Raw genomic sequence first — 23,957 nt, 5'->3', positions numbered from 1 at the left:
ATAACTGTAGCTTCTGTTTATCTATCCCTTTCTTCCTGGTAAATATCATATGACAAGACTTACTTGTAGAAACCATTTTTCTACCTTTCCTATTGCTTCCTTGATTTTACTTCTCACCCTTATGGCATCTCGTCCTCTTACCCATATGGCCGTAGCGCTTTATGACATATTAATATTTATTTAGAAGTAATTATTTACAATAAAATGATTGCGTGTAAAATGTAACATTCATTTATTTACAATATAATTACAGAGTACAGAATAGTCCTGGCTGCTGTGAACTAATAAACTGAACAAACAGGTTAAACAAAGAAGCAGCACTGTAAACAATAAATACAAAAAGGCAATGTCTAATTTATAAATTTAACCGTGTACAGTGACACTTGACTTGAAAATATGTAATGCATAATTTAAATCTAATAACATTTCTGTTGGCCCTTTGATGTAGGTATACACAAATTTTGGCTACAGGAATTAAAGTCTGAGGGGTAGAACAAGAACACACAAAAAAGGACAAATAAATAGGCTAGATTGAGTTTAACTTCATCCTGTTACATTTAAGAGTGAAGTTACATTGTTTTTTCTGAAGTATATCCTCTCATGCCTATTCCACAGTCCTCCTCGTTGGCTGGATTGATCTGTCCTTCAGCTTCCCTCTCTTCCTCTTCATCATCTTCCTCCTCGTCTTCCTCCTCCTCCCCTTCCTCACCCTGCACTGCCCCTCGACCAATCTTAGGACCCTTGCAGATTTTGAGGTGGCGTGTGAGGTGGTATTTAGTGAGAAAGCCCTTGTTGCACTTTTCACAGATGAAGTCCCTTTTCCCGTCGTGAGAGTTCAAGTGTTTTTTCAGATGGTCGGTCTTTAAGAATTGTTTGTCACACTTTGGACAAGTTATCTGGCGGTCTCTGGAATAGACGAAAGATAAGCAAAGAAACAAAGGGGCTATTAATACAGGTAAGAAAATTATATGTTAAGAAAAATTTAATTACATTATTCCATATGTCTGTAAATCATATTTGGAAAATTTTTAAAACTGTCCTCATTTGTAAGTCGCTTTGGATAAAAGCGTCTGCTAAATGAATAAATGTAAAAGGTTTTGACAATAAAAAGTAAAATATTTGGAGGACATGCTCTGAAAGTTAAAATTCTCAATGCATTTTATATTCATATATTACGTAAGTTATATTAAATTTAACATATTACATTTAAATAAATCTATTACATTTAAAAAAAAAATTCAATAGAAAAAAGTAGGGTTTCATTGGACTATGAAATGCTAGAATTTTATCAATAGTTACTATTATTATTTATATTAATAACATTTTCTGTTATTAGTTATATGTTATATTACATATTGTAAAATATATTAGCATATAATTTAATCATACATTTAATAAAAAAAAATATATTTATTATATATATTATAAATGGTAGACTGTATTAATAATATTTATAGCAGTACTATTTTCTATTATTAGTTAATTATAATATTATATAATATAATTATTCATAGCATTTATTTATAAATTTGTAAGTAATATTTAAAATGAATTTGAATAAATATGAAATACAGCCTTACAGTGAATGTGAATACATGTGCTGTTTGAGATCTTGTTTCCTCACAAACATCTTGTCACAATGGTCACATTTAATGTTCTTGGCACCAGTGTGTATAACCATATGAGATTCCACATGTGCTTTCTGAGTAAAAGACTTCCCACATACTGTACACCTGAAGTTCTTCTGACCTGCGGAAAAAGAAAACACATGTAATTCATGAACAGACCAGTAATGATGACAGCATATTCTCTCTGGTCAATAAAGAAAGTTAATAGCAGTTCTATACTGAAAGTTCTTTCACTGAAAACAAATTAACTTCAGGTCATACACCACTTGATTTCCATAATGTAATGCATTTCCAAACAGGGTCGATTTGATCATAATGGATATGTTTAATAGATCTTAAAAAAGTAAGATCCATTTATATTTCATATTGACTTTGGAAACAGAATCAAATGCAGTTTTCAGAAAAGTAAGTATGTACAACTTGTGCATTTACCTGTGTGGATTCTCAGGTGTTTTCTGAGATTGCTGGGATCACTGAAGGCTTTGCTGCAGTAGCTGCACTTATGTGGTCTCATGCCCATGTGCCCCATGAAATGCACATTTAGCTTAGTGGATGTAGTAAACGCTCGTGTGCACATGCTGCATTTAAACTTCCTCTCGCGACCGTGTCCGTGGCTGCTGCTGCTGCTGGAATGTTCATGCACATCGGAGTGGCACTGCCACTGTGGGGAGGAAGCAGACTGGGACGGCTCGTTGGTCACCTTCTCCTGCGACTGGGATTGGTTGTGTGTAGCATGAGCAGGGTGGTCTTGGGTGGGGCTGTGGCTCTGGGCATGGCTGTTGAGGTGAGATTTCAGCTCTGTGAAGGAGGCACACTCTTTTCCACAATGACATATCTGGCCCTCTGGCACTCTGGGCACACCTGAAGAGACACAGCAACAGAATAATATATACGGATATACGGTACAATTATCTTCTTACAGGTTAGGGCAGATCCATGCAAGAGGAAGCCCACCCAGCTGTCTGCTGTAGTCCCTGCTGTAATAGAACAACAGCTCCTGATCTGGTAGAATCTCTCTGGACGTGCAGAAGTAGAGCTTCCCGTTGCCAATATATGCCACAAGATTCTGCTCCTCACTAGTCCTGCAAACAGTGTTGATTTTAGTGTGATTATTTTCATACATTGCATGCTTTCAATATAGACTTAACTGGCATGAAAACGTTTTTTTAAGGATAAAGTGATGTGGTTACCTTGCTTTCCGTACAAACATCATCCAGTTGCATTCATGCTCATCTGTCGTCACAATACAGAACTCTTGGATGTCATTGTGAAACATCTACATTAGATTAAATACACAGTGAATGTGACTAAAGCCATTCTTAGGATTACAACATGACATGTCAGTGTTATAGTGAATAAAATGATAGATGGTAGATTATGCCATTTATTATATGCTACCTTGAATAGTTTGGTCTGTAAAATGTTTGTATATTGTGAAATATTATTACAATTTAAAATAGCTGTTTTCTATTTGAATATATTTTTAAGATGTAATTATTCAATGTTGAAAACATTTGTAAATGAAATAAATGAAAATTGAAAACACTGCTTTATATTTTTGTGGAAACTTCATATTTTTGTGTATTTTTTATGAATAAAAATTCAAAAGAACAGAATTTATTTGGAAAAAAAGTATTCATTTTATCTTATTTAACTGTCTTTACTGTCACTTTTTAATCAATTTAATGCATCCTAGCTAAATACATATTAAGACATTAATTTTTTTTTTTTTTTAAAGACTCAAAACTTCAGAACAGTGTACATTCAAAACTGTGTAAGTTTTTAATGTACATTGTATATAAAAACAATAGTATATCCGTATGTCACTTGTATTAAAATATTTTTCAAGTACCTTCCATATTTGAGGAGTATCTTTATCAGACCAGTCTGTAAGTTCTACACTGCTACAGTGCTGTCCGACCATCGGCCCGAAGCAGGTCCTGGAGGGTATGGTCTCTCTAGCAAACACACCTGAAGGAAACCAAAAGTAGCTTCAGCAATCCCAACACAACAAAATCCTCCATTTTCAAAAGCAAATGGACTTTACTTCCCATTAACTACATTTAACAAGATAACTGGTGAAGTCACTCACCCAAACAACAGTTAGACTTTGTTTTAAGATGCCCCTGTACCCTACTTACACAAGATTACTTATACCCTACATTTAAAACTATTTATTTTATTTCTTAGTTTAAATGTATTTATTTATTAAAATAAATATCAACAAAACCTTAATATAAATGTGTCCATAACATATAATAATAAACTATAACAACTACAGGCTACCCTTTGTTTTATGGTGTCATTATAACAGTACAATTATACAAATTAATACTATTAATATGAATTAACAATATGTACTTACTAGAAAGTTAGGGTTAGGATTAGGGTTTGGTTTAGGGTTAATTACTTGTATTTATGATATTGGATCATTAATACGAGCATAATTTAATGTTATACATTTAGTAAGTAAATGTAAAATGTTAAAAAAGGACACTGCAAAATAAAGTGTTATTTAACTATATTGTGAGAATTGTATACAATGCATTTACCAATGGGTTCATCTGCTACAGAAATGCGGAGGCACAGGGGGCGGGGCAGAGAGAGGCGGGCTCTGCTCTGAATGGGTGTGTCTGGGATGAATGTGACAGGTCCATGCTCAGGGCAGTCCGACGGATATGACCGTTCACATAAAGTGCACCCTAAAAGATGTAATAGAATACATTAGATTGGACTAAAATACTACCACTACTCAAAATCAGCATGCAAAACTTACATATGTTGAAGGCACTGGCCATGTTTTCCTTGTTAGATGTTGAGTCTTCTAGTTGCAAGGTAGAGTTCACCAGCACCAGACTGTTGTCTGGTCCAAGAGACACTTCTGCAGTGATGGGTGACACGTTAACAGACTCAAGTCCCATTCCTGAAGGTCCATGTAGAGATACTGCTTCTAGTTGAGCCTGTGATGGCATGGTCCCTGTGAGCACCACACTAACCACCCCAGAGCTCAGTTCTCCAGTGGAGTGCAAGGCTTCACTCAGCGTCCCTGGACCGCCGGCTCCTGTACTGCTGGTTCCTACTCTGCCGCCCATGTGCTCCTGCTCCATCACCACCGGGAGCTCGAGACCTGCTCCATGCAGGGGCATAACACCTCCTGAGGAGTCCACACCTGCCAAACCCTCATGAGGCTGAGGTCTGGTACCCAGCTGCTGCTGGGTTTCTGCCACCACGACACCCTCCATTGTGGCCAAGTCTTCTTCCATTCCATCAGGAGACATCGGACTACTTTCACGTGACTCCATGGTTAACCCGGTGGTGTCCAGCTGCACTTCGTGAGAGCCTCCCTGGTGGAGACCAGCCTGGCCTCCTACCTGTCTTGTGTCTAGAGTCACCAGGCCTTGTTCTAGAGGGCCGACGTGGCCGCTATACGGGTCTAAGCCAGATGGGTTGTTGTTGGACACGGAAAGAGTCCCATCCATGTTAAGGCTGCTGGGATGAATGTACTGGGGAGGAGGACGATCTGCCAGATATGACAGAATACCTAAAGATATAAAAACAAAACAAAAACAACAAGATATGTTTAAGGATATGTTGAAATATGTTTAAGCAGAAATGAAATATTTTATATGATATATTGTTTCTGCCAACAATACAATTAATGCTTTAGAGCTAATTAAGCAAATATACATGTCATTTTGTATTTAAAGATTTAAATTATTTCTACATGTAAAAATTTATATGAGCTCAAAGTGCATATATTATTTTTAAAAATAAACTTAATTATTGAAAAATGTATTTAAACATTGATAAATGCTTAATTTGCTCTAAAGCTTTTATTAAATAAAATAATATATTCTATAAAAAAAAATTGTTTCTACCAAAAAAAAATTAATGACAATGAATTTGCTCTAAAGCTTTACTTAAAATGTATTTTGACAGAAATTAAATATTTTTTTAAATATAAGATTTCTACCAATAATACATTTAACACAAATAATCTACATATCTTTTTTGTTGTTGATATATTAATACATTTTTATATTTTAAAATGGGTTTGAATGTTGAATGTTTCATAACATTTAATCTTGCGTGATTAATCAAACACAAATCTCTCTCTGTTTGACAATAAAGTTGAACAGTGCATCCAGGATCATTGCAAAAAATATGTTTGTTATTAATATAAGATACTACACTGTATTATTAAGAAATTCTAGATTTGTGTTACATTATGGGAATCCCTGGGTTCAAAAAGATTGTAAGCCCCTGGTTTGAAGTACACCTTAACAGTTTTCCTGCAACATTACCTGGAAGGATATGTCGGAAGTAGCTGCTCTCCAGGTGAGGGTATGGAGGAGGTGGTAATGTATAATTTCTCTCTGGAAGGCCACACATAACACCTCTGTCCCCTAAATGTCCCATTGGTAACATCAGGGACAGTGCAGAAGGAAGAGGCCCAAGTGATGGACCCAAGCTGGGTATAGCGACTGGCATGCCTGAAATAAAGCCAGATAGTGTTACATCTCCATAAATTAAAGTTCCCACATCATAACAAACAAACATCATGCCAACATATGTATACATATCTAATAGGTATTCGAGTCCTGACCTGGAGTGGTGATGGGATTGTGTGTTGGAGATGTGGGGAGGCAGAGATGACTTGCACTCACAGGCGGCACACTGAGCTGGTCCATGCCCACTGGGCTGAGGTTCATATCATTCATGCTGGACAGAAGAAATGTTATTGCATTTGAAATACAACTCATATAGTGCTTGTGCTGAAACAGAAGTGAATAAATGATATGTTTTTTTTTACCTGACAGCACAGATCACTTAAGGCATTGATGCGATGGATGCATTCTAGGATCTGGAAAAGGGAAGGATTCATCTTTTAGGAATTAAAACGTATAGTTTAGATCACAATATTATGTCATCAGCCTCTTTAAGACAGTTTTTATACTCATTCTGGCTATTAATTGAATTGACAAGCTGTTTTAGTGACTTAACTGATAACGAAATAATAATAACTCATAAATATCTACAAAATATTTAAAGAAATATGTATGTGTAACAGACATCGACAAGAAAGAGCCAGTGTTTGAAGCTACTGAGTTAGCCACTTAACTCGCCTAAGAAAAATGCAATAACAGAAGGTGCTAATCTCAATGTGTTTATATTATTTAAAAGACAAACAATTAATTTACCTACAATAAAGGACCGATGTTAAACCTTCCGTGGAAGATTTGTGATATGAAAACAAAAACATGTCTAAAGGCAAACAATGTGTGACTCACGGCGGGGTTATGTTTTAAAATAAGAGTCCCTCAACATGTTCCGTCAATACAAACAAGCCAGACTAATTAATTGATTGATTTATGTTTGTATTTATGTATTTAATGAACAATATAAACAACCATAGATAACCAATAATAGTGTAGGAAAAAAATGTGGAACGGATTAAAATACACAAATAGGTCAAATGCACTGATCTATGTAAAAATGCCAAATTACGTACACAAAATTTCAAATAATTATTTAAAAGGAAATATATATCTATTTTATTTGTTTTATGAAAAGTTCAAATAATTTATAAGGGTAGACATGCTTCTCTTTCCGACTGTATGACCACAAAGGCAATTTGAATAATTTTTGGGCGAAATCTAACTTTTGGTTTGAAATATAATCCCAGTTTCCGGTGACCTTGCGCACAGGAACAGAAAATCGCTGTGTTCCTCTCTGAAAACCTGCTGTGTAATCTCGCTTCTATACTCTCTGAAAGAATTTACTACAAAGAAAAAAAAGCAGTCATGCCTGATTATTTAGGAACCGAGCAACGCAAAGTAAAAGAAGAGGAGAAAGAAGACAAACCAATCCGATGTAATTTCTTCTTTGCGAGGCCGTTTGGGATTTTAAATTAGATGAATTAGCAGACAGATTAGCATTTAGTGACTAGCCGCTCTGCAGTCGGAATTTGTTTACAAAAGCCTAACCAACTTGACTAAACTTATTTAATTGTTTTTTCCCCCATTGTTTTCAGACTTTATTTTAACTTATTTACCCTACTGTTCATTATATGAGTAGTCAGATGTCTCAGTATTAGTTATGTCAGTGTGTAACTTATGCATATCTCATTTATTTATCTGTCTTGATCTGTGTTTTATTTCTCAGCGTTGGATGAAGGAGATATTGCACTGCTGAAAACCTATGTAAGTATTAGTACTCAAAAGATATTGGTAGTCAAAAGATGTTTTGACATGGAGTTCATTTAGTATAAATTATAGCGCAATGTTATTGTAATGAATTCACTGTTTTTTATTGTGAATAGGGTCAAAGCACGTATTCTAGGCAGATTAAACAAGTGGAAGATGATATTCAACAGCTTCTGAAGAAGATAAATGAGCTCACAGGTAAATGCGCTGTCATTGCGTTGTGGGGAATTAATGTTATGGATCACTGCTTTGTAAAACCCATGCATTGATGCTGTATTTTGTGTGTCTTGTAGGTATTAAGGAGTCTGATACAGGTCTGGCTCCTCCAGCACTATGGGATCTGGCTGCAGACAAACAGACTTTACAAAGTGAACAGCCACTGCAGGTGGCCAGGTATGAGAGGATGAGAACATTTGTTGTTAAGGGTTACCCTTAAAGGAATGGATTATTTGATTATAATATACAACCTTTTTAAAAGAAACAATGCCTTTTTTCAGAAGTGATGCATTAAATTGATTAAAAGTGGCACTAAAACATTTAGTTTTATGTTTCCACAAACAAATTAAGCCGCACAACTGGTTTCAACATTTATAATATTTAGAAATGTTTCTTGAGCAACTGTAATAAATTGTAATATTTCACAATACTAGTTCTTCCTGTGTTTATAATTAAATAAAAGCATCCTTTGTAAGCATAAGAAAACATGAAAACATTTTTTTTAAAGAAATCTTACCAACACCAGACTTTTCAATGGTATTGTCGTATATTATAAAGTGGTTAAATGATATGTAGATCAGTATCAGCCATTAAAAAACTCTGTTTTTATTTGTTTATAGATGCACCAAGATAATCAACTCTGACTCTGAGGATCCAAAGTACATTATTAATGTGAAACAGTTTGCCAAGTTTGTGGTGGACCTGAGCGATCAGGTCGCTCCAACTGACATTGAGGAAGGAATGAGGGTCGGGTAAGCAGGAAATAAAGGATCAGACATTTCTGTATTTACTCTATTAAACTTTTCAGCTTGTATCTAAAAGAGTTGCATTCTGTATCTGTCAACAGGGTTGACAGGAATAAATATCAGATCCATATTCCTCTGCCACCCAAAATCGATCCTACTGTGACTATGATGCAGGTACGAAAAAGCTTAGACTGCTTGGGATCATGAATGTAAGGCAAGGCCAAACTGCAGGAATAATTATGCACTGTACATAAATAGGTGGAGGAGAAGCCTGATGTGACCTACAGTGATGTTGGAGGCTGCAAAGAGCAGATCGAGAAGCTGAGAGAAGTGGTTGAGACCCCTCTGCTCCATGTGAGTCACGACTACATCCAAAAGTACCTATTAAAAATAAACTGTAGATATTATGTGTATGGAATACTACCTCTACTTTTAAAATCAATCTCTATCTTGCTAATTCCAGCCTGAGCGCTTTGTGAACCTGGGAATTGAGCCTCCAAAGGGAGTGCTGCTGTTTGGACCCCCTGGTACAGGGAAGACCTTGTGTGCACGAGCTGTGGCTAACCGTACTGATGCCTGCTTCATCAGAGTCATCGGATCCGAGCTGGTTCAGAAGTATGTTGGAGAGGTACGTGCCTTTTCTATCAAGCTGTTAAAAAATAGTGCATTGGAAAAGTCTGTATAACAACATGTTTTTGTGTCAAATCCAGGGTGCCAGGATGGTTCGTGAACTGTTTGAGATGGCAAGGACCAAGAAAGCCTGTCTGATCTTCTTTGATGAAATTGATGCCATTGGAGGTAAAATGAATCTGGTGCTAGTCAGGGTCAGAGGATTCAGGCTTCTTTTGGCCATCTCAAACGGTGTTGCCTGAAAAGTAGGACAAAGTAGTGGAGTTCTGTGTGAATAGCCAATTATTATATTTAAAGGGGTAGTCAAGTCTAAAATTAATATTCTAGAATCATTTACTCACCCTCATATTGTTTCAAATTTGATGTTCTTCTGCTGAATGTTGGTAACCAACCAGATTTGTTTCACATGTGTCCCTTTTAAATGTTAGCTTTTGTTTTTGTCTAAGATTTATTATGCTTGTGCTCCTCCTACAGGTGCCCGTTTTGATGATGGAGCTGGAGGAGATAATGAAGTGCAGAGAACTATGCTGGAGCTGATCAACCAGCTGGATGGATTCGATCCCAGAGGAAACATTAAAGTCCTGATGGCCACCAACAGACCAGACACCCTGGATCCCGCTCTGATGAGACCCGGCCGGCTGGACAGAAAGATTGAGTTCAGCCTGCCTGACTTGGAAGTGAGTGTTAGCTACAATAGCTAGTAAATGGTAGCTATTTTGTCTCTAAAGATAGACATTGTATAATATCACATTCTGATAGATATTGAGATGCAAGTAACGATTTGTGCCGTTTCTAGGGACGTACTCACATCTTCAAGATCCATGCCCGCTCTATGAGTGTGGAAAGAGATATCCGCTTTGAACTTCTTGCACGTCTCTGTCCTAACAGCACAGGTGAGTTCACACAATTTAAAGAATATTTGCATTAGCCTAAACATGGAAGCCTTGCAAGCTATAGGTTAACATCGCTCACTGTGTTTTTCTTCTCTCAGGTGCTGAGATTCGCAGCGTGTGCACAGAGGCAGGAATGTTTGCAATCAGAGCTCGTAGAAAAATCGCTACAGAGAAAGATTTTCTGGAGGCTGTGAACAAAGTCATCAAATCCTACGCTAAATTCAGCGCCACCCCTCGCTACATGACTTACAACTAAATGTTTTTCTCCACTTAAATGTTTTCTGCCTGATAATTCAAGGATTCCCATGTGTTTCGTCACTTTTGTTGTGAGATCAATGATTAAATAAAAACATTTATCCTTAGTACATGTCCTCTTTTTATTGCTTAAAAAATATTTTCCCTTCAGGTTTGGTATACTGGTATTCAATATGTAATAAACTAGTGGTAAATATAGAAAATTATATAAATAGGCACTTTTTAAGGAATAAACATTTAATAATTTAGAGTATCGAATTGATTTACATTTATTACACAATATCTGAAATCCACACAAATTAAAAAGACAAACTGCACCACATTATATTCAGTTTCAACTAGGAACTTTGGGGATGGGGAGGGGGGCATTTCTGGCGAGCATTTCCTCAGAAACCTCAGATTAAAGTATTTCACGAAACAGAAAGCAGCATGCTCGCCAACAGTGCAATTATGTGATCAGGTCTAAAATATATTTAACATATTAGTTCTTTTATTTACAAAATACTACAGCCAGAAAAAGTAGACTTTAAAAATGTATAAAATACAGAGGAAAAAAAAAAACTAGCACATGGTGAACAATCGTAAAACTTAATTTCTATCATAAAAATCTGTTTACTGGAATGTCAATAAAATATTTAGACCAGTGCTAAAAAAAATAAACACTGGGCAAGAATCCATCTACAACAATTGCACTTAAAAGAACTGAAGGTACAGAGTGTTTTACAGGCGTCAGTAACAAATTGCGGTGGAGCTTATGATTATGGCTACTGTAATAATACATCATATTGAGCTAAACATTTGATGGTATATTCACATTAAATAAAGTGTTTCCATCAGATACATTTTGGCTTGCTCTCTGTTTTCCAGTCTACTCTCATTATCATGATATCCAAAAGTGATATCCATTACTAAAGTGACTAAGGAGTAACAGTACTTCTACTTGTTTTAGCACGACTCGATCCATATTCTGCCACCTAGTTTGGTCTTTGTGCTCACTGGACGTCCTTCGAGTGCCTACAATGCAACACTGCGTCATGAATGGTGGGAAAAATGAGGTCAGGGGTCACGGGCTCACAGAAGAATTTAAGTGTCCTGAGATCAGAGAGAAGGGTCCCTGCACAACACAAACATATCAAATACGTTACAAGGATCTTAGGAAAGAATTAATAAGTTAAATTAATATATATTAACATTATAGTAAAATTATGTATTCGTTTGAAATGTCAACATGACCATTTATTAGTTCCAACTCTAGGTGGAGATGTTTCCCACATTAACCAGATATATCAAAATGAACTTTAACCTACATTATTAAGCATAGGAACTCTGGTGGAGTTTAATCATATTATAACATGTTATATTACAGGAATGTATACATGTATAAATTAAATTAATTACTCACTACTACATCACTATTCTGTAAAAAAAAATATTATATTAGACACCAGCCAAATTACCTGAATAAAACCTCAGAAATAACAACAATAATAAAAATAATAATAATAATAACTCAAACACATGATGTGGGAAAAAATATCTATTATATTATAGGAATGTATATTATAGAATATATTATACGTAACTTATATACATGTAAAAATTTAATTGATTACTGCTACATCCAGCAAGTCACAACTCTGATGTTCAAAAATAATTGTAAATATATATCCATGTAAAAATGAAAGCATTTCCTTACTGCTACATCCAGCAAGCACAACTTTCACGTCAACTGTTGCAAACTCCTTTATCACCTGCAGAAAAACAGAGGAGAACCCTTTCTCTTTGGTTTCTACAATATTGTGTAATGAGGTGTTTAGGGTGCTTTTAGGTCACTGGATCTATGGTTTTTTGTATTCATTGAGCAAATATCATGAATCAGATCACTTAAGTAATAGCACACCATTTCTCAACAAGCCATATCAAATCAATAGTGCAAAAAAATAAGGGAAATTTAACATGTTGAAGTTTAATATTACAAGTTAGAAGTTTGTTCAAACATCTAACCCCAAAATATGAGAAACCGTAAAGCTGCTTAATTTGCAACAGCACAGCATGTATTAATAATAATAATGTATTAAGCCAGATTTCCCTATTCAGTCTTTAAGTGCCTCCTTTGAGAATAAATGCTGTTGACTTACTGATTTAATGGTTTTGGCTCCTACAGAGTCAATAAAGTTGACAGGAGTAAAGTCCAGAACGATGGTGTGAACGGGGGTCAGACGCTGCAGAAAGAGGTCATCCTCAGATTCAGACTCAGCGTGGTTCTCAGTCATCTGGCCATTGGTATACACATGATCCATCTGGTTTTCCGCCCCAGCCACCACCTCACGAGTGACGCCCAGCTCCACATCCTGTTGGGACACCACAGAACATCACATTGCATGGAAAGATTTCACAGAATCAACTTTAAGCTACAGTGTTTTGTTCTGAAATTTTGAGATAGCTTGCAAACTCCCAACATTGGAAATCCATGCTGAGGTTCAAATATTTGTGTAAAGGATAAAAAGACTTCACTGACAAGGTCACAGATAAAATACATTTAGATTAAAAACAACAACAACAACAACATACCAATAAGACAACTGCATTTTTCTTTACTGGAGAGCAGTGGTTTTCAGTCTTCCTCTTCCCATTGTCTTTTTTTGCATATTTTAGCTGTGATTTCCTAGCAGCGAGCAGTTGTGCAGGGTCAATTCCAGTCTGTAGTCATAAAAAGTAAAATATAAAAGCACTTTATGAAGCCAAATGCCTGCTGCTTATGGTTATCTCTCTACACAATGTATGGTTCAATAAATACTGAAGGACAGAACCATAAAACACAAAAATATTTTAAGTGAATAATAACTTTAAACATTTGGTCTCACCTTTGCCTTGAGGGCGCTGACATACAGGTCACTGTTTGCAAAGTATATGGAAGCATTGGACTGAAAAATCTTGATCCCCGAGCATTCCTCAGCCTTTGAAAAAGAGAAAAAGGGCAGATAAGAGGAAAATTAGGATTAAATCAGGCATAATTGGATGCCTGTGACTACGAAAAGCTTGTGAACAGCACTTTTGGAATGGAGCAAGCTCATGGTAAGGATCTAGGTTATCGGTGATAATGTTACGATGGTTTAATGTATTTTAAAAGAAATGTCTGACCTCTTCATACTCATTCACGTCAAAGTAAAGTCCCGTGCCTGGGATTTGTCCAAGAAGAGCATTCTTAGGGCTTAAAATTAAACAATAAGGTCTGAATTAGACATTTCCTTTGGCAAATATGAACGTAATAACAAGGTCAAAGTAATTCAAAGATGATCCATAATCCAAAAATGCATTGAATAAGAAATATGTATATAAAGAAATAAATGTATAATATGTTTCTTATTATATAGTAAAAATACTACTTTTTCAGATTTATCAATTGCCAGTAAAGCAGAACGAATGAAACACATTTGTAAATTATTTAATTGCTACTTTACTTATTATGTATTTATTTATTATATATTACTGATATATTTTATAAATAAATGTATTAATAAATAAATAAAAATTCAATATCAAGATTTCATATGAAAAGACAGAAAAACACAAGGGCTTTCATGCTGAATTTTGTCATCAATTGGCATCAGAGCAGTAAGATTACCACTGTGTTCTGTAAATAACTGTGAGTATGGCAAAGCCCATGGCAACCACCAGACCATAATCCAGACCCAGGAAAACTGATGCGAAAAAGGACACCAGCCAAATTGCCTAAAGAAAACATGTCAGACATTAACAACAACAAAACCAAATTTCACTATGTCCCAAAAAATAACACAATCACATGAGGTTTTAAAAGAGAAATTTGAAACAATGAGATTTAATTTAATTTAATAATTAAAAAAGATAGTAATTGGTAAAAGAAGTATGATGAACACATCAAATGAAGCACCTCTGACACTCACCAGTTCAATCTTGCTGGTTCTCCATAATGCAGGAATGTCTTTTATTTGCCTAAACATCCCCAGGAGATTGACAAAAATGATAGCAGCCAGCACGGTCTAATAAGAATACAAAGATGACACTAATAAACACCATCTGATCTCTGACCTCTGTCGTTATGCACTAAGAATGTGTCTGTTCTGACGAGAGGGCTTGGGGAAACAAATCAGACTGTCCTTTGTGCTTTCCCAAAAAGACCAAACATTTAAAGTCAATTTATTTTATTCATAGTTGCACAAAATCAATGAGCTCCATGACAAGCATATCAGACAGCATGTCACTTACTGTAGGTAATGGCTGAAAGACAAATCCAATGGCCACCACCACCAGTAGCACAAGTAGGGACCCCAAGAGTCCTGCAATCTGCAGACAAACATTAACAATTAAATTGAGTCTTTCAGGAGGCAAGACGGTCTTATCTTATCGTTATGCTTTTATGGCGGGGATATAGCCACTAAAATGAGGACATTATGAAAGGGACACTTTCAGGAAAAGTAGTTTTGCAATCACCAACTGCATTCATATGCACATAATGTCACCAATATGGCATCTAACACAAATAAGTCCCACTTACTTCAGTATGTCCTCCCGTGCTCTCCTGTACCAGACTGCGAGACATTGAGGCGGTAACCACAAACGTGTGGAAGAATGAACTCAGAAAATTACAAAGTCCCAGAGCGATGAGCTCCTACAGTCACGATAAACACAAAATGAATTAATTAGACCATGTAGTTAGATTTGAGGTTTATAAAAAATATTAAAACTATAGTATAACTGCTGTGGCATCAAAAACTTTGGTTCATGGAATCAGTAACCATAATAGCTCACACTGTATAGTTTATTTTACATACTGTAAAACAGCAAACAGTTATTCTAAATTGTAATGATATTTCACAATAGAGCTGTTTTTACAGTATTTTTGATCAAATAAATGAGAATAAAAAGACTTCTTCCAAAAACATAAAAAAAATTGAAAAAATTAACCAACCTTTGAAAGGTAGTGTACATGTAAATATACTGTAGATATATTTATAGGATTATGTCTGCATGCTATTCCGAACATAGCCCAGATTTTTTTCTATATATAAAATGGAAGGTCAAGTACTGTTGGTGTGCTCATTGAGGAACTTGGCTCCTCACACAAACGTTTGGTCCTAAACATGCAAACTAGTGAGTTAATGAGGTCACAATCCATCTCTATTACTGTTGTTCACTTAAGCATGTCACTTTACATAATGTTGTCCCATGTGAACTTTCCCTGCAATTAGTGTACTACACGTCACATTGGACAAAGGGGTCTACTTAATGGCAAGTAACTAAGTAACTGCCGTTTTCTGGCTAATTTGGGCATTCAGTTGCAACTTAAAGACATAGAAACCAAAATAAAGGGCAGCAAACGAAATGTCCCTTACTCTAAGAAACACAGAATCAAATCACGATGACAATGAATAATGGCACGACTGAATTAGATAGTTTAACAGCATATCTTTAGTTATATCACTTCAAAACTAACAAACTCTGTTTTGTACATTTGTTGCTTCCAAGTAAATGCCTCTTGGTTTGATTTTTTGCCTTTTAACGCAATTCATATGTCATTTTTAAATAGGGCCAATATACAAGGTGGAACTATGACATTTGCAGAGAGTATATTTTATTCTCTACCTGATTTCCATCCACACTGTAACCATGCTTAAAAGCAAAGATTTTGGCTAATGATATTGCAATTGAGAAGCCAACAACAGCTATAGCAAAGGCGTCTGGGAAGAGGTTAGGAAAGACCGAGAAGTCCGGAATCTTGGGTGGCAGCAACCTTAAAACAAAACATTAAGGAAGATGTATTAAAATGTAAACATTTGTAAAAATGTAAACCATTTTAGTTTGAGTGAGTTTGCATGATCTTACCCAGTGGGAATTTTACCCACGACTTCAACTCCATAATTTTCAGACATAACCATCCCATATGAGATTCCAGTGGACACGATCACCTTCAAAGAACAAGAACATCAGACATTCACTCAAAGGGATTTTGAGTTCATGTATTCGCACAATGTTTCTTAGGAAGGGCGTTTAAAGATTTACCACTATGATTTCTCCAGGGATGGGGATAGGTAGCTTCTTTTTGAAGCGCTCATTGAGATCTTTGATGAAGTACAGGAACACTATACACCCCAGTCCAATAATTAGAGTGACAACATTAGTGCTTGCAATGTTCCTGAAGACAGCATCAAGACTCTGGGGAAAAACAAAGTGAACAAAACAAAGCTTTATAACCACAAAAGACCGATATCACAGTATAAAGCAGTGGTCTGCAACCTATGGTTATCATTGGCCTATAATTAATCATGTCATGCAAGCAATAGGGAAAACTTCATAAAGACGTAGATTTTGAGGCAATGATTTCTGATAGTCACACAGCCTGTTAGGAGCTATAAATACTATTAAAAGTGTGAGAAATATCCTGTGCTAATCTATAGATACATGTGGTTCAAGCAAATAAATCATGCATCTACAGCTTAAATGATGCCCAATACTAGTGATCTTTTGAAAGGAGTAACTAGTAATGAATAATATTTTTTTCTTTTTGAGTAACAAGCTCAACACTGTTTTTAGCAATAAATAAATGACCATTATAAACACTGGGTATTTTTTAAGTCATTGTAAAACACAATGACAGTGTGAACAACTTCAACTTAAATATTTTATTTCGTTTTTTTTGCCAAGGCAACATATGTAATTTTCATTCAAGGGTTTTAAAGGTGACATATGAAAATCAGACTTTTTCCGGTTTTAAGTGCCTTAATCACAGCGCCGTCATTCTGTTTTCGCAAGCAACAGCGATTTACCAGTCCTATTTGACAGTTTAAGCGCAATAAGACATGAAAGAGAACTTAGTTTAGTACTCACATGCTTTTTGACAGCTGCTTTTTGTGCGCATGCTTCGGAAAAGACAGAAAACACTAACTTACATCAGAAGTTTAAACTAATATGACTTTAAAACGCATTATTTCAGCACGATAGACATGGTAATCAAAACCAAAAAGATTTTTGTATCAGAGTATCTGTATGAGTCGTAAAGGCACAGCCCTATTCTGGAAAAGGGGACGGGTAGCAGCAGCTCATTTGCATTTAAAGATACATGCACGAAAACAGCATGTTTCTGCTTCCTCTCAAAACAGCCATTTTCAAAAATGATATGATAAATTATCCGTGGGGTGTTTTGAGCTAAAACTTGATAGACACACTCTGGGGACACCTGAGACTTATATAACGTTGTAGAAAAGGGCATAATAGGTCACCTTTAAACAATTTAGAAATTTAAAGTAATTCATCAGTGTTTATAGGTGCAATGATAATAAACACCCTAAGGTTTCCCCAGGGTCAAAGGTTACTCACATGCACTACAGAGAGAGGCCCATTGAAGCGCGCAGTGTGCACTCCCAGCAGGTACTTGATCTGCGACACTGAGACGTGCACAGCGGCAGCCGTGGTGAAACCTCGCACCAGCGGCTCAGTCAGGTAAATCGCCAGGAAGCCAAATCTCAGCAGACCCAGAACAAACTATAGTAAGTCAGAACATAATTATGTTTTCAAACATCAATCTGAGAGTGCCAGGGGCTATAGTAACTTGAGGAGAATCACATGAATTCATCAGCCTGAGCAGGTTTATAGTTTTCCATGAAAGGTGTCCATTATAAACAGGCCTGGAGGCCGGTTTAATATGTCTGTAATGTTTAACCTCAACCTGTTTTAATTGGTTTATGATAACATTGCAGTGCACTTCTTTCTCATAAAGTGTTTCAGTATAAAGCTGGCCATTTTAGCTGACAATATGAGCTGAATGACAGAGAAAAAGAGAACACTCTTGCACAAGAGTTTTATCTACAAAATATGGTGGTGATTACAATGATGCAATGTAACATCTGCCCATGTTGCAAAAATTAACTTGTATTCCAGCCACAGACACTGGAGAATGCAGTAGATTTGATCTACTATAGTTCTAACGTGACAAACACATAATATCAGGAGAGAAATAATTAATTTTTTTCTTTAATTTCAGAAATTATGTCACCCCTAATAAAATTAAGTAAGAATTTGACTAGATTCTATGCTCATTTTGATGTGGGTATGACCAGATGGCAGCCCACCTGTATGATTCCTACTAGGGTTGTCAAAGCTACAACCACCTCCACTCTTCTGGCATCACGAGCCTCAAAATCCACAACCTGTGATGCATTGGTCCCATTGACTGCAAACATGGAGTCCGGGGCCTCCCTTACAGCAACCCCACCGATCATCAGACTGATAACTGCAAAAGTACCTAAAAAAAAGAATTAATAAATTCAATAAAACTTGTCTTTTAAAGAACAAAAAACATTTAAGGAAACTGTGCTGAAGGTAAGTATGGATCACAAATTATTTTTGTGATTATGTTATAAGCTATAAGTCTTACTGGACTTATATTACTTTTTCTTTTTTGTTTACAATAGCTATTGTTTTATTCAAAACATCACAACTTTTTTGTGAAACGCTCTGCTTGAAAGGTGTGATTGGGCTACATTAGGTTATAATAAATGGAACTAAAAATATTAATCGGTATTTACAATCTATTATTATTATTAACTTTTACTGCAGAATAATAATAATAAATATATCTTCAAGTACTTTAAGACCTTTAAGTGTATGCATAAAAAGATACAACATTATTTAGCAAGCCTGTTGCCACCCAAATCAGTGATGAAAAAATAACTTTTAGCATTTTCAGGTAATTTACCATAAAAAAAACTGGGTTGAATAAGTCTGTATTATTATAATATAATTTATTTAATGCAATGGGATTGTTTTTACTCTTACAAAAAACTGTTTGAGAGACTAACAGGTGGTGTAAACATTCTTAGGTACACATTCAGTGTCTAAGTGTTGTTGTCCCAGGAACAGGAACTCAATCATGTGAGAAAGTAGGTCTGCCATCTAGATAAAGCCCTCTGCAACTGGGTCTGTTTGACATTGCCATTACACCTCAGAGGGACAGAGCGTGAGTGTTGTTTAAACAGGAGGCTGCATGTCTCTGTGCAGCAGAACCCTGCCAAATGTTTGGACTAGCACCAATTCTCTCGCTCTCAAGTGTAGCCACAGGGGCGGAGAAAACAACATATTGAAGCAACAACTCTGGTTTGGGTAACCTTATGACTTTTGAACCTTTAATCTACATTATTGGTGGTGTTTTTAGTATCCAGCAGGGATTTCTGAGGATTTGAAGATCCCCACATTAAACAGGAGGAAAACAACACTTCAGGGCATCTACCCACCCATAAAACAGTGATGATGTCTGCACCAAAACTAATAAGGTTCTTAGGAACACCTGCTTTTCATTTCCAGCTTACGAAAGTCATTGCAATCAGAGCAGCTTGGGAACTGCTAACCTGTACAATGGGCAGGGACAATGAAAAACTGACTTTCTGATGAGACATCACGAGAGTTCAGGAAGTGCTGCGAAAAACAGACTAGATCTAGGATTTTAGATCTTATCGAATGGAACTTGTTTAGTCTGCCAGTAATGCTTTGCTTATTAACTCTGACTTAGCAAAACTGTATAGAGGAATGTCACGTCAGGTAGTCGCACGAACATGTTAATAAAAGCCTGGAATGCATGCCAATGAGTCTCACCTATTGATATATGTTTGGAGGTACCAAAGAATGTGTATAATAGCACGGGATAAAATGATGAATATAAGCCAAACACTGGAGGAATAGCTGCCAGCATTGCATAAGCAAGACCTGTTGAATGTGACAAATCAAGAAAAAGAGAAATTATCAAATAAATATGAACAACAATAATAATATTACTAATATATAGTAACATTTATTTACTATCTTTATAATAATTATTATTATGACTATTCAAATGAACAAAATTACTACTCGACTACTATTAAACATACACATTTAATTAGTAATATTAACCAGTTTTCAATAACATCTGACCTTGGGGTAGCTGCATTACACCTGTGCTGATGCCAGAAACTATGTCTCCAAACAGGTATTGCTTTAGTGGATATGATGGCAGCCATGTTAAAATGGGCAGGAAACCAAATACAACAGATCTGGCTTTCTTAGACGAACACCTGAAGAGAGAGAGAGAGAAAAAAGAGAGAGATTGCTATGAATGTCATATTCCCCTTCACTGTAGTTTTACATTTTAATTTGTGTGATTTTAATGAGCAAATAAAAATTCTGCAAACAAAATTTCAAATCCATTTTAATCATATATATATTTGATACAGACCATATTTGAATAGAGGTGAACAAGAGGTAAAAGCAAAGGAGAAGACTATCAGTTAATGACCACTTAAATGATAGTCCGCCTTTGTCCATTAAAGGAAACTGAATCATCAGTTAATCCAGCTCAGGCTGGGATAAGCAGGTTCAACAAATGTAATGTCACTATTGTTGTGTAACACTAGTAGTCCTTTAATATTATATGGAGGATGTGATAAAATAAGACCATCATAAATAACAAACGGTTGTTTACTTAGTCTAATAGTTGCTTTATCAGTCCAAACTGATTTTCTGAAGTTCATATAACACTCGATCCTGATCAAATGATTATAGTTTAAGATCACAGTCACAATAATGTGAAATAGAACAACTGAAACCAGTTTACATATTTAGAGGGGTCCAAAGACCCCTTATCACCACTCTTAAAAGAACATCTTATCTAATAATTTTATCTAATTAAACAAGCTTGTATGATTTGTTCCCTATAATACAGTCCAGAATATTTCTCAATACAATCACAGACATTTGGACTCTAATATAGCTCAGAAAAAAAAAACAGACATATCATAAGGAGCAAAGAAAGAGGAATGCTTTGAATTGCCCTACCGGAGATGTTCAGCTATTCTCAGTTGAATGGACTTGGGTGTCCTCTTCTTCCTATGCAAAAGCTTTGAGTCAATATAGCCTTCATTGAACACAGGACGTTCCACCTGGTACATCAGTGTAGCAGACGGTTCCTCACTAGCAGTTACGTGCTCCATAGCAGCGGTGGAAACACAGGCATGTCAGAATATGATGACCCCTGAATGCAATCGTGCTCTCGCTATACTTCCTCTTCGGGTTTTCAATGAATGGTGGAAAGAGAGGTCTCTGTGAAGAAAGAAATGGTTTAAGAATCATCTTTTAAATAATCACAAGCAAAGGTGATTTAATTCAATCATGATCAGCTATTAAGTATCATAACATTTTACGTCATACTGACAGCCCCCTTAGTTTGATTTGGAGACATGCAGTGGTCAAACTCAGCTGGTGTGTAATTACAAGCCCTCAAAATAATGTACTGTGTAAAGGGGGCCTTTATTCACCCCCCTGGAGCTGTGTGAGGGATGTTTAATTACAGACGTGCACACTTTATTTCACATCTTCTGAACGGTTGACAACAAACACCCCCCCCCCCCCCCAAAAAAAAAGAAACAGCATTAAAACCCTAACCCTTTTTTAAGACCATAATAATAATAATAATAATAATAAATACATTTAGTATAATCATACAAAAAAAAAATCCATGGAAAGTCATATGGTTTTATGAATTAATCCACACACCAGTGTCTAAAACACACAACCTGTCCTGAGGACACAGTGTGCAGCTTGAGCAATAACAACATATCCATTGATCCAGTCCATTTTATAGCACGGTCCTCTGCAAATCACAAGAGCCTAGTAAAATGAAATGCACTGGATGTGAGTGATGTCAGTGGTGTAAGCCAATGTTGACAAAGCAGTGGTATAAACATTACAAGCAACACAAGATAAACCCATGACATACAAGGGTCATTCCATGATACATCTGTGTGTAATGTAACTTTTAGGCGACTTTTTCTAAAAACTTCAAAATATTTGGTCACAAACAATGGATTTAAGTGTTAATAAATGAGTGTGTCTTCTCAACCTGAATGTAAAAAATACAACATTAATAATGTGTTGTATGACGTCACAGGGATGACAGTATTGGAGATGGCAGTTTTACAGTTCATTTAGCCATTACTAGGCTACAAGCTATTTATTGGAAAGAAAGTTTAATGGTGAAATTTCTACAAAAATCATGTTTACTGCTAATCAGTTGCTGACTGTACAAAATCATGGTAAAAGAACATTAGATTAAAACATTAAATTTGACATTTTTTTTTATCAAATTTATCTTATGTTTTGTTTGGTTTGTCAGGAGACGTTAACTTGTCTTTGAAATATCCACATTTATCCTGAATGGATAACATTACTATTCCATTATATTATTAATGAAATTTACACCATCTTATTATTATTATTATTATTATTATTTTGTATTTAGTGCAAATTCAGAAAACGTGCATTTTTGCTTAGAAGCCTACATCCAGAAAAAAAAGCAAGATTTACAGGGCTTGGGACAGACTAAATAAAATTAATTTACATAAAGCATTGTACATGGAAAAAAAAGTTACAGGATGTGTGAAAAATGCCTATAATAAAACACAGTAAACGCTGCTTTTAGCTATTCCTCGTTAAAGTCATTGTTTACACATATGTTTATGAGGAAACATGAAAACCAACCAGCTTCTGACATATGCATATGTCAACAGAAGTCGTGATGTAATGACAAGAGTGACTTCCAACATCGTACGTGTCTTTCTGCCACACTCTGTGTGCCCTCACACTTTTTAAAACCAACCACAAATACAAAATTTAAATAATAACTGGAGAGAGTCTTCGTTCTTTTCAACTCTACGACTTAAACCTGTTAACAGGTACAATATTTTGTAATATTGTAGTTTAAAGGAGGAGAAAACAGTCTAAGCATCTTACCTCTCGTCGCCTCCGTCCTGAAAATGAACCAAGGTCGGTGAACTGAGCCCATGAGCCAAGAAGAGATCGAGCATCGACAGTCCTGTTACTGTGTAACATTAAAGCCGTCATCTGCTGCACTGATAAGCAGAGTTCTACGTACCCCATGCGTCACTAGAAGAGCAACATGGGACCTGTAGTTCTTTACTACCCCAACCGTATCAGATAAATGAGATAAATACCGTACACAACACATAATACAATTTGATTGAAGGTAGAATGCTAAACGCGTAATTAAAATTGTGTGAGTTATTATGATTAGAGCAAAACAGCGTATTTTATACAAAATGACTTTCCCAAGTACACCGGTGCTTCTCGCAAGTGCAATGTTATTCTGCCATCCTGTGTCACACATATGCAACAACAAGTTAATGTCAAGGAATTATATGGGTATTTTGACCTGTAGTAGCTGGTTTAAGATAGTTATATAAATAATACACACACCAAATATTAAAAAAAGTAAGTAAGGTGTTTTAAAATTACACACCTCACACTATAGTCTACAAATCTAGTTCACATCGACAAGAAAAAGAAAAATAGGAAAGG

The 23,957-nt window shown here is 35.8% G+C and overlaps 3 protein-coding genes across 7 annotated transcripts; 1 reads left to right on the top strand and 2 right to left on the bottom strand.

Moving 5' to 3' along the window:
- Window positions 1-215: 215 nt before the first annotated feature.
- On the bottom strand, window positions 216-6,950 carry LOC127975401 (PR domain zinc finger protein 4-like). Of its 4 annotated transcripts, none has more exons than XM_052579448.1 (12): window positions 6,830-6,950; window positions 6,442-6,492; window positions 6,235-6,350; window positions 5,933-6,121; window positions 4,405-5,169; window positions 4,181-4,330; window positions 3,481-3,599; window positions 2,819-2,904; window positions 2,583-2,710; window positions 2,061-2,489; window positions 1,581-1,749; window positions 216-906 (listed from the first exon to the last, which is right to left on the bottom strand). In XM_052579448.1, the coding sequence occupies exons 3-12, from the start codon at window positions 6,347-6,349 to the stop codon at window positions 570-572; spliced, it is 2,487 nt and encodes an 828-aa protein (XP_052435408.1). In that variant the 5' UTR covers window position 6,350; window positions 6,442-6,492; window positions 6,830-6,950; the 3' UTR covers window positions 216-569. The 4 variants fall into 4 exon arrangements, with proteins under 4 accessions (XP_052435408.1, XP_052435413.1, XP_052435417.1 ...); XM_052579453.1 differs by having other exon boundaries at window positions 6,834-6,946; XM_052579457.1 differs by having other exon boundaries at window positions 6,442-6,513; window positions 6,830-6,911.
- A 373-nt stretch (window positions 6,951-7,323) lies between these two features.
- Window positions 7,324-10,681, top strand: LOC127975385 (26S proteasome regulatory subunit 7). Its single transcript, XM_052579424.1, has 12 exons — window positions 7,324-7,502; window positions 7,794-7,831; window positions 7,951-8,032; window positions 8,128-8,227; window positions 8,671-8,802; window positions 8,898-8,970; window positions 9,055-9,150; window positions 9,260-9,424; window positions 9,507-9,594; window positions 9,901-10,103; window positions 10,223-10,319; window positions 10,418-10,681. The coding sequence occupies exons 1-12, from the start codon at window positions 7,433-7,435 to the stop codon at window positions 10,573-10,575; spliced, it is 1,302 nt and encodes a 433-aa protein (XP_052435384.1). The 5' UTR covers window positions 7,324-7,432; the 3' UTR covers window positions 10,576-10,681.
- Window positions 10,682-10,818: 137 nt separating this feature from the next.
- LOC127975372 (prestin) lies at window positions 10,819-23,528 on the bottom strand. 2 transcript variants are annotated; one of them, XM_052579405.1, is made up of 19 exons: window positions 23,373-23,528; window positions 21,420-21,683; window positions 20,520-20,659; window positions 20,202-20,312; window positions 18,683-18,855; window positions 17,931-18,095; window positions 16,617-16,769; window positions 16,440-16,522; window positions 16,200-16,347; window positions 15,112-15,225; window positions 14,823-14,900; window positions 14,501-14,596; window positions 14,200-14,306; window positions 13,716-13,785; window positions 13,439-13,531; window positions 13,146-13,274; window positions 12,713-12,925; window positions 12,271-12,325; window positions 10,819-11,688 (listed from the first exon to the last, which is right to left on the bottom strand). In XM_052579405.1, the coding sequence occupies exons 2-19, from the start codon at window positions 21,572-21,574 to the stop codon at window positions 11,567-11,569; spliced, it is 2,205 nt and encodes a 734-aa protein (XP_052435365.1). In that variant the 5' UTR covers window positions 21,575-21,683; window positions 23,373-23,528; the 3' UTR covers window positions 10,819-11,566. The 2 variants fall into 2 exon arrangements, with proteins under 2 accessions (XP_052435365.1, XP_052435373.1); XM_052579413.1 differs by lacking the exon at window positions 23,373-23,528 and adding an exon at window positions 22,137-22,250.
- Window positions 23,529-23,957: the final 429 nt, after the last annotated feature.

This window comes from Carassius gibelio, chromosome A4, assembly GCF_023724105.1.
Source record: "Carassius gibelio isolate Cgi1373 ecotype wild population from Czech Republic chromosome A4, carGib1.2-hapl.c, whole genome shotgun sequence".
In the NCBI taxonomy this organism is placed as follows: domain Eukaryota; kingdom Metazoa; phylum Chordata; class Actinopteri; order Cypriniformes; family Cyprinidae; genus Carassius; species Carassius gibelio.
Note: the sequence above shows the minus strand (reverse complement) of the source record. Positions and strands in the feature narration are given on the sequence as shown.